The following is an 11,185-nucleotide window of genomic DNA, read 5'->3' on the forward strand; positions in this document are numbered from 1 at the left end:
GCCCCTTGAGGCAGTGGTGTGGCTGGCAGTTTCTAGGCAAGGGCAGAGAAATCAGCTCCACGCTCTTGTGAAGTCAAACAAGCCAGGGTGGCATCAGCTCATGCAGAGAATAAATCGCTTCCTTAAGAAAAATCTTTTCTTAAGCGACCGTGGGGAGAAAGGAGAGCTCGGGCAGTCAGTAATGCAGTGGTATTTGTTCAGACTTCTTTTTTCTTCCATCTTTGAGTCTTACCCACCAGATTTCTGTTTGCAAAAAGGGCCTAATCCACTTTTTTTTTTTGTCTGTGCATTGATTTAATAGTATCAAACCCTGAGGTCCTCGTGGTCTGCACCTGGGTTGCTTTTTCCCCTAATGAAGCAAGAGAAGTGGTTTAAGCCCCCACCGTGCTCCCTATCAAAGCTACACAATGATTAACTCAGGTCCCCTTATTAGGACCAGGCAGAAGAAAATCCCTTAGTCATCAGCATTGTGAAAATCCCGGGATGGTGAGTGTTCAATAAAAAGATTACCTTGGGCACCTGAAAAATAATGGAAGAGCTCAATAGAGAAACCATTAAGCCTGTCCACACACACTAAGTCAGGTGGAGGGTCGAGGTAATTAGCTGGGACATTGAGGCCAGAGAAACTGTTTTGGACCTTCTGCCCTGACTGAGTCAGTGCAGACAATTATTCAAATTCCTCCTACATTTTTCCCGGAGAAGCCATTTTAGGTTGTGTCTACAAACACACACAACACACACACACACACACACATGCAAAACAAGAGTTAAATAAGACTGGTCAATAAAAGTGGTTTATATTTGTTTGTTTTTAACTGAATAATAGGCAGCTTAGGGGATGGGAGGTCTAACGCTTTAACTTCTTAGCTGCATAACTTTAAGCCAAGTCTCTTCATCTCTTTTAGCCTCGGTTTCTTCAACTATAAAATGGAATAATTAATAGGTTGTTATGAGGATTAAATATGGCAAATGCAGTATTCCTGACTCATTGCCTGGCAAGACATAAGCACTCAGAAATGTTACTTAGAGTTACTAGTTGTTGGATGGACATGAGTCATTCTGTGTTTGGAGAGATTGTGCACTTAGACATCATCTAAGAAAGGGGTCAGGAATCATGGAGCAAGTGCCTTTATCTATAGCCCCTGATGGGGTGCCTTGTACATAATAAGTGTTCTTTGCTTCAAGCATGTGAGAACATGAACAAGTTGTTCACTGACAGTTTGTCTCCCTCCCATCATCCTTGGTCTCCCTCAGGTTCTTCTACCTTGTGTGTCCTCTTCTGACATCCTTTCCCAGAACTGGGAAAGTCTGGGAGGTAGGGGGAGAGGGGGCGGGTGCCCATGGGTACTGCTACAGAAAGGGTATTCTTTGTCCCATCAGTGGGATGGTCAGAATGCAAGGATTTCAGGAAATGACATGTGGCTGAAGTCACAGTTCTTGCCTTTCCCTTAGGGCAGTTGAGTGCCAACTTAGAAAATGTGCCAGACCGAGTATCTGACCAGGTATCTGGGGCAAACTCCTTCCTCTCCCCCTTATCTCCTGCACCCCAGAGCACATGGCTTGGTCCCAAAGAGCAGGAGGTACATGTGATTGAATATAACTGAGCACCCTGGCCTGGGGAACTGCCTTATTACTCATGCCTAAACTCAGCCATCCTGAATTAAGCAACACATCTTTGCCGTTTGCCTCAAGGTTTTGAGGGTGAGTCTCTAGTATACAAGATGTTCAGTGAATTGGCAGAAAGCATACCAGACTGAGAACCAGCTCAGATACCTGCTGATAACGTGGGGAGATTCCAGCATCCTTTTTATGCCAAGAAATTGCCCATGGGCTAGAGGTGAGGAGTGAAACTGTCACCACCATTACCAGGACAAGGAGCATGCACTTCATCTACACCAATAAGCCAATATTTCCAGTAACCATGAAGAAAAGATACCTTAAGTAGCTTTTACCCTGTGCTAGCACTGTTCTACACACTTAGATGGATTATCTCATTCAATCCTTGCAGTATCCCTTTGAGTGATGTTATGATCATCCCATCTACAGAGAAGGCTCAGAGAGGTTCAGTAATTTGCTCAAGGTCACCAAGCTTGAAAATGGCAAAGCCAGACTTCTAACCCCACCAATCCCACCAATCCTGAGCTCATCTTTTTAGCTACTTCACTAGGAAGATTTCTTTTAAAGTTAAAAAAGAAAAGAAAATAGCACACACGTACACACACACACACACACTTTTGAGAACCACTGATGGGAAAACATACATAATGACAAAATTCTATAATATAGGTAGTACCCTTAAAGAAATGTGTTTTATTCATTAAAATAACATCTATATACAGTGGGAAAGCATCTTGCATAGACCGTAAGGCCTGTTATTTGATCTAGAGACAGTGTCTGGTGTGCACTTGAATTTTTCTGACCCTTGGCAATAATTCTGAAGCCCTCATGGGTTGGGAGGATCTGGTCCTTCCTCTCAGAATATCGCTGGCAAAAACACACCCTATGGACACTGAAAATAAATGTGATGTTTAAAGGCAACACTGTTGATGGTAGGCAGGAATGGGTTCGGGAACCAGAGTTCTGATGCTGGCTTTGCCAGTTTATTCACTCTGCTGTATCTCAATGTCTACTATAAAAAGAGAGAACTGATGGAATCTTCTCGCCTCTTAAGGAGACTAGAGTCAGAAGAGGAAGCAGCCTTGGAGGTAACCTGTCACACAGGGAAGGAAAGGCTCACATCCAGAGCAGCCCACATAGCTCCTGCTTGAGCTCCTCAACCATCAGAGATGACCAGTGCCTGGATGGACTGAGAGAGCCGTTTAAACCATCTCCTGGGGCTCTTCATTCTACTCATCCATCCTGATTCCGTTCTCTAGAGCCACCATGAAAAAGTTCAGTCTTTCCACATGGAAGCTGCTTAATTAATGTCACACAAGCCCTTCCTTTTCTAGGCAAGATATCTCTGCTTTCGCTTTCCTTATAAGACGCTCCTGTAGCCTCGTCAACCTCCTTCTTAAAGGGCAGTGGCCAGAACCAAAAGGGATACACCACATTTTTCTAAATAATCATAGGACCACAATTTACTCTGAGCTATTTGTTCCTGTTACTGTGGGATGGGAGGAAGATCAATAAGACAGAGTATAAGTCAACAGTTATCCAGGGAGAAACCGAAGGTTGCTGCATGTAGTCGAATGTATGGTTTTCATTCATGGCATAGAGCTTGCCTGATCTTCCCAAACTGCCTTGAAAGGAATAGAACTTGACTGGTGTCATTCTCTGAATTGAAACTGCATGTTAGTGGTAAATGGAGAGTAGGCGTGTTTAAAGGTTGATCATTTCAGCTGTAGCAAAACTTTTACCAACTGCCAAGCACCGACTGCACAGAGCAAAGGAGGCAGTTTCTAGTTGAGAAGAATTATTTTGTCGGCACCTGCCCCAACGACTGATGCTTGAATTCCTCCTATACATTTCTACCATGGGGGAGGAGGTGAGGAGTTCCAAAGGAAAAATTGGAGCTCAGGAGACCACATTTGAGTCCTGCCTTCTCTGCCTTCTGGCCTAGATCATGAGCAAATGCTTTCTTAAATTCTGTGGGTTTTAGTGTTCTCAGTTGTAAATAGATATGCTTCATAGCCCCCATTTTGCAGGGTGGCTTAAAGAAGAAACTGTACATGAATCTGCTTTGCAAAGCAAAAAACATCATATAAATGTTAGATATTATTGTGAGGGAGACTTAAAAGAAAGGAAAGCCACCTTCTTGCCCAAACTAAATTCTGCATCTGGAATGGACAGGAAAGATTTGGTGTTGGGGATCATTTAGTAGAAATGTTAATTGTGTGAAATCTGGAAAGCTTTCCTGATATCCCTTTAATGGCCCAAAATGGGCCTTCTTTCACCCACCAGCCTTTGCAAGAGGTCAGCTTTCAGAATGTTGCCTTTCACACTGACTCACGCAATGGCTTCTCAATCTGGCCATTCCCCTGCTTATTCCTCAACCAACCTGGTCACTTGCTTTCTCTACTTCCTTCCTTCTGCCCATTTTTCCTGAGTGCCCTTTCTAAGCCAGGTACCAAGTGAGTCACTGGGGAGACAGCTGTGAGCAAGACATGACATTCTGTGGGAGACAGACATTGCACAAAATTACTGAATTACAGTTGCAATCAGTCCTGCATGTAGGGGTCTAAAAGAATCTATAACAGGAGAATCTAGGAATTATCTTGGGTGCTGGTGATGATTCCAGATGTTTGGATGCATTGCCCTCTCGATAATTAACTATTCGATGTGTGTGGTCAGCCTTTTAAAGTTTATGAAGCACTTTCTCATATGCTTTTTTCACTAGGTCAGGCTCTCAGCCCTGCAAAGTACACAGAATTACACCCCATTCTGGAAACCAAGGCTGTGGAACTTGATGTGATTATCTCAGGGTCAACTAGTTCTGCCACTCATAGAATTTTGGACTCTTAATCCTGGGCTCTTGCCCACCCCCTTTGGCTCACTGGATTCTCTCCCTTGGGAGTTGGTATTGTGAAAAGTAGCTTTGAAAAAAGAGCAATAAGGGGAAATGCTCCCCTGGATACTTTCCTGGGAGACATGTGGGTAGAAGCTGTGATTCCTGATATCAGACTCAGCCAAATGGCAAGAAGCAGCCTACCTGTGATGTGAAAGATGTCCTAACTGCTTGATGTGCTTCGCAGTCTATGTGGTTTCCAATAAGACTAAAAACCCTCTCAGACCCCAAATGTAGCCCATTGATCTCACCTGTGCCTGAAGGAACATGACCTGAGTCCAAATGAAACACACAGAATATCAAACATACTCCCATAGGTTTTATTCCTCAAAGCCAGCTGTGCATTGACTTCTCCCAGCACACAGAGCCCACCCACATTTGCTTATGAATCGCTCATCTTAGCTACCATTTGTTTCATGCCTATTCTGTCCCAGAACTTTGTGTACATTCACCTTCAGATCACCCAGCTGAAATAGGTATCTACTAGTAGCATTTTGTCCATGAGGTAACTGAGACTCAGAGAGATGAAGTAGCTTGCCCAAGGTCACACAGCCTGTAAGTCATAGAGCTTGGATTTGAACCCAGATCTGACTCCAAATTCCCATGCTCTCAAACAGTATACCACACTCTCTCCCCAAAACCTGAAAATAAATTTCATAACCACTTCCTGCACTTTCCATCTGGGGTTTTTAGTATTTAAAACCAGGAGACAGGCACTTGGGTGGCTCAGTCAGTTAAGCATCTGACTTCCACTCAGGTCATGGTTTCGGGGTCCTGGAATCGAGCCCCACATCGGGCTTCCTGCTCAGCGGAGAGTCTGCTTCTCCCTCTGCCCTCCCCCTGCTCATGTGCTTGTGCTCTCTCTCTCAAATAAATAAATAAAATCTTTTTAAAAAGCAAACCAGAAGACACAACAGCAGCCTTGGGACGGGCTTTAAAAGGCTCTGGTACCCTCTCAACCCCACCCACAGATACCTACCCCCCTCTGGGTTAAGGATGCCCACCCACCACATCCCCTCCTCTTGCAGACACTTTACTGAAACTCAAGGATTCCATTAGGACAAATGTGCAACCAAATGACAAAAAGACCCCAGGTACAAGAAATCACAGGAGCCTTAGGTGCTTTTCTAGACTAGCAAGCCCTCACTAATCAATTTTGGTTTAGCTAGAGTCACTTTTCTTCTTTTTAAAGGGACAGAGAAAATACAAAACTCCCACACCAGCCACAGGATCCCAATCAGTAAATATTTGCTTAGTTTCTTTTCTTTTCTTTTCTTTTCTTTTCTTTTCTTTTCTTTTTTCTTTTCTTTTCTTTTCTTTTCTTTCTCCCTCTCTCTTTCCCTCTCTCTCTTTCCCTCCCTCCCTCCCTTCCTTCCTTCCTTCCCCCTCCCTTTCACCTCCCTTCCTTCCCTTTGTCCCTCTTCCTCTCTTTTCTCTCTTTCTCTCCAAAGCAGTGCTATGGCATGGGGAAGAAAATAGCCATCACATTTCATTTTTTAGTACCTTTCTGTGTTTCCTGGTCAGCTCCGGGTACCAGTGTATTGTGTTAACTGATGATGACAGACAGCACTGAGCTGTGGACAATGAAGCATAAACACCAGCCTCACTTCTGCCCTCTTCTTTCCTCCTTAGGTGAAGGCAGCTTCCAAATATGTGGATGTACCTGTGAGTATTCGAAAATTGTTTTTGTGGGGGTTTTTTTGCTTTCATGAGAAATTTAATGGTGCTGTTTTCATTAGTTGCTGCTAAATTGCATATTCCTGACTTGAATCGTCAGAAAGAGAGAAACCAAGAATATTTCATAGTAAAACTTTTTTCAGATGAGGAGAGGGTATGGTTTCTTTCATCAAGAAGAGAGGTCCTATTTGAGGGTAAACCCGGTTGCCTTTCATTTCATTTTCCTTGGTTTTTCTGGTACAGTTCATTTCTGTTATCATCCTGCCCACCTCCCCTCTGTGTGCACACCTTGGGAGTAGCCGGGAGCTAGAAATTTGCACAAGGGTGCCAGTATTTTTTTTAAAACAAATAAATACTGAATTTGTTCATTTTGGGGTCAATTCTGCAATTGTTTTAAGGAAACCTTGCAAAACTGCTTATAATTAGTGCAGACCTCATTAATGAAGAGAGCTCTCAAAGTTCACAGATAAAGCACTTGTGGTTGCCCAAAATTTACATTTAAATTGAGGTTAAGTACTACACATGAATACTGGAGTGTGGGATTACCTGTGATAAGTCAGGATACATTTATAGACAGACTTTGCCCTGCCTATTAGCAAAATAAAATTGGAGAGATTTAAATATATTCCAATAAAGGGGAAAAGAAAATGATTCTGTTTCTCCATTTCTAACAAAAGAGGTGTGAGTCTATTATAAAATATTAAATTTAGAGAGCTTATCTCAACAGCCACCAAGGGTCTTGAACTGAACGTTTCTCATTCTGAACGTGGTTAAGTACCCTCCTTGTTCAAATACTTATTTGTTAAAATTTGTTTTTTTCTAAAAGGATTTATATTAACATTTAAATTCATTTCCCCAGGAAGCTAAGTGTGTAATGGTTTATTGGCTTATTTCTCAAAGGATGGCAAAATGGAAAATTGGAGTGAATTTAGCATTAGCATATATTTTGTTTGTTTAATGAAAGAATGTACAATCAATAATTATGCTTTGAATTTATATAATACTTCTCATCGAGGGACCTCTGACTCCTTTACCTGGATAGTCTTTATAATGGAGAAGAGAAAAAGCTAGCACATAACTGCAGCAAGGAGAGGCGTTAAGTAATTTATTTTCTCAAGCCCCAAAGTATAAACTTCCAGTTCACAGGGAGCAAACTACTCAAATTCTCTGGGCCTGTTTCTCCATCCTTAAAATAGAGGTAATAATACCCAAGCCACAGGTTTGCTGTGCGGATTAAATGGCACGCATATATGGGACTCTCAGCACCATACCTGGCCCTCACTAAACATTTCAGCACCAGAGGGCCCGTGGGCAGGGGGAAGGGGGTGCCCACACTACATTGCACGGTGGCGGGGTGAAGTAGGGAGGGAGGATGAATTTGCTGACGGTAGCCCTGACCCACACTGGTCTTCAGCAGTAATAGAAATTGAAACCCTAGTCTCCCAACCCAAAGATCTGGTGGCTGAGGTTGTTTTCTATAGGCCTGCAGGTGGAGGGGAGATCTCACCAATGAGGTTTGAACAGGTGCCCTGTAAGCAAGATCCAAATATCAGGAGAAACTTGATCTGGCAATCATTGCTATCAACTGACATTACTGGGGAGGGCCAGTTATTTGGGGGAAGTCAAAAAAAGTCAAATATCAGCAATTTCATGTGGATCGACCTTATTCCTACAAACCAGTTTTAGATTCATTGTAAAGATAAGAAAAAAAATGGACTCTACATCTACAGGAAAGGGAACAAAAATGCATTAGTAGAGTTTTCACCCTCTAGGGAGACAGAAGAAAATGATGTGGCATGTTCCAATATGTGGTACATTTACCACTGTTGATATATAATAATCATAATTGCAATTGTAAACCAAACCCCAAAAAGCATTCACTGCGTGCTAGGCGCTGTTCTAAGCATGTTACATTTAATCTCTACAACAGCCTCACTTTAAAGATGAGGAAACAGAGGCACAGCATTGTTAACTTGCTCAGGGTCCGACAGTTGGTAAGTGGTAGAACTGAGAGTTAAACCAGTCCCCTTAAACACGATGCCATCTGCAAGATGATTTTAGTTAGTGCATAGACAAACCTCTTTCTTAGGATAATTGAGTAATTATCTAATGAGTATTAGAAAAGATGTGGTTAGCACATCAAACCCATGATTTCACCAATTATTATGGCTAAGGACAAAGGTAAACTTTAAAATTAAGTTAACACCTTTTTATACCAAATAATATTATAGTGAGAATATTGTTTTAGTAAATAAACAATTTTATAGAAAAATAATAGTATGTAATACACATATGTACTATATGTACCTTGTTTACCTATGGTAAATAACAGTAATCATTTATTTCTCAAAACAACCGTAGTGGGGGAGCAGAGAGTACCAGCTTCACAGGTGAGGAAATTGAGACACAGGGAGGTTAATAGCATGCCCAAGGTCACCTGGCTAGTAAGTCGGAGAGCGAGGATTTAAGTGACAGCAGTTTGGCCATGGGAAACCTGCTAGCACTACCTTCCAAGAGTCACTGTGTTCTCTTTCCAACACTGCTTTCAGTCAGGGCACGTTGGTAGCTCGAACTCCGCCACGGAGGGAATATTTACACCCTGGAAATTGGCAGGTACTACACATCAAGGTTTGTTGTTTTGTTCTGTTTTGTTGTTTCTGTTTTCTGTTTTGAAGAGCCAGCGTCCCAGCTCACCAGCGACTCGCACCTCTTAAATCAGTGGTCCTCACACCAGAATGGGCAGCGTTAATACTTGTTTTTTTATTCATTTTTGTTTTTATCTTTTTTAAATAGAGATTTCCAGCCTCTTGCGTCCAGAGATTCTACTTCAGTAGTTCTGGGGGGAGCTTGGAAATTCCTTTTTAGAGAGCTGATCTATAGCGCAAGTTTGGGAACCAGGGGACTAATTCAGTGAGTCTGGACCTTGGCTACATCTTGGAAACACCTGGGGAGCTTTGACAAGTATGAGTGCCAGGTTGCCTGCCAAATTAAAACAATCTCTGGAGTGTGGGGTCTCGGAGTTAGTATTGTTTAATGCTCCCCAGGTCCTTCTCATTTGCAGCCAGGTTTAACAACCATGGATAAAATCCTCTCCCGAGTTGTTTCTGGCTCTGAAGTCTGTAAGTTCATCTGTGTTGCCCTGTGAGGTTTTTGGCACACGGCTTATTGGTTTAGTTCCTTGTGGGGACTAGTTGTTAGTTACATTAGAGATTTGTCTCTTAATTATCCACACTACTGGAAAGAAGTGCTGTTACCATTCATTCAAAACACTGCATAATCCCCAAAGCCTATCTCTTTGTCTTAGAGGTAGTATTTGACCCTTTGGTACACATAGCAGATTTGCATTTCTAATTAAGGCTTGCTTAGGTGACTGAAAATGTAAATTTGTTTTCAAACTCAGAAGTACCTGGTAGGGCCAAGCTAGGATTAAAATGTCCTATTTGTCCTAAGCCACAGAGTGGCTTCTTCACAAATGATATCTGCCACATGTGGATGGAGCTAACTATAGAGAGCCTTCTTTCTTTGTGTTGTACATTTGCTAAAATCCACATCCTATCCCATCAGCCTGTCAAAGCCACATTTAAAATAAACAGTGTGAGGTACTAAACATCGTCACCCAAAGTTTTTTCTCCACTGTGTTCAGAGAGCAATATGGTATAAAGCCTAATATATCTAATAACATCAGCTGTTTAGCCGAGAATATTTTCCATCTATAACTGCAGGTTAGCTTGTTTGGCTGGGAACAGTCTGTATTTTCACCATTTTGTTTGGAAGTCTACCTGGACTTCATTACACACCCTTCTCTGCTTCGTAAATACAGAACCGACTGTACTTGAACCTTTCCTCAATGACAGAGGATCACCACGGTGACTCTGTCTTTCCCCAGTGGCCACCTAGTGACCCGCTACCCACAGGGGAATTGGGGCAGCTTGCCTCTGCCCTTGAGAGTCCCAGATCCCCATGGTTGGGGAGTCTACGGGTCTGGTGCTGCCATTTGCTCGAGGCAGCAGGAAAAGTGATATAGCGCTCTGTTATCAACATACCTGTTTCAGACAATTACCCTCTTCCCCCTTCCTGGTCCACCAAAAGAGGGGAAGCAAACTTGTTAGATTTGGAAGTAAAGCCTGTGAGAAAGGAAGAAGATTGTGAGAGGAGGCCTAGGGACTTTATTACGAGAAAACCACATACATTGGCATGCAGAGACTTCATCATCTTTATTTTGATGTTGGTTTCTCTGAAGCCCCTTTTTTCTTCTTGGTTCCAAAGTAGATTCCAAAGGTAGGTAAGGCTATGAAGTGATATAATATTGTGGGGCAGGGTGGGGATGGGAATCATAGTGGCTCATGTTTGTATAGCAATTTATAGCTTTTAAGGCATTTTGACATACATTATTTTAACTGATGATCATAACAATCCCTGAAGGTAAGTAGGAGAGCCATTATTAATCCCATTTTACACATGGTGTAACTAGGACCTGGGAGAAATTTAAATGATTTTTGCAAGTTCCAGTTGGTAGGGGAATCTAATAAAAATCCATGTAGTGGGACCGAAGAGCTTACAAAAAAGAGGTAGGAAATGGGCTTATTCATTCATGGGTTAGTGCATTCAGCGCAAATTTACTGAGCACCTACTATGTGCCAGGCATCATTCTGTGTGCTAAGGATACACTAGAAAATAGATCAAGTAGAGCCCTTATATTTGTGGAGTCATGTTCTAATGAGAGAAGACAGACAAATAAGCAAATATATAGTACAGTGTCAGATATTGGTACGCATGATGAAGAAAAATAAAACAGTCAAATGGTAGCGAACCATGGAAATATTTAACTATGTAGGTGAGATGAACCACACTGACTTTTTAAAATCAGTTTTTAAAACTTAAATGCCCCTTTGACGACAGTAAATTTTGCGGGAAGAGAAGGAGTGGTGAATATAACCATTATTGTAGGTTACTAACGTTGCAGGTTACTGATAGGTCTGCTGAATTGAGCTTTGAATCTTA

The 11,185-nt window shown here is 42.2% G+C and overlaps 1 protein-coding gene across 7 annotated transcripts in view; it reads left to right on the forward strand.

Moving 5' to 3' along the window:
- CADPS (calcium dependent secretion activator) overlaps positions 1-11,185 on the forward strand; it is a 476,998-nt gene that overhangs the window by 426,146 nt on the left and 39,667 nt on the right. For all 7 annotated transcript variants that reach the window (XM_034997161.1, XM_034997160.1, XM_034997163.1 and 4 more), the window contains one exon: positions 6,140-6,172. In XM_034997161.1, the coding sequence (XP_034853052.1) occupies positions 6,140-6,172 (33 nt within the window). The remainder of the gene's footprint in view (positions 1-6,139; positions 6,173-11,185) is intronic.

Source organism: Mirounga leonina, unplaced genomic scaffold, assembly GCF_011800145.1.
Source record: "Mirounga leonina isolate KUSES-001 unplaced genomic scaffold, KU_Mleo_1.0 Mir_94, whole genome shotgun sequence".
In the NCBI taxonomy this organism is placed as follows: Eukaryota; Metazoa; Chordata; class Mammalia; order Carnivora; family Phocidae; genus Mirounga; species Mirounga leonina.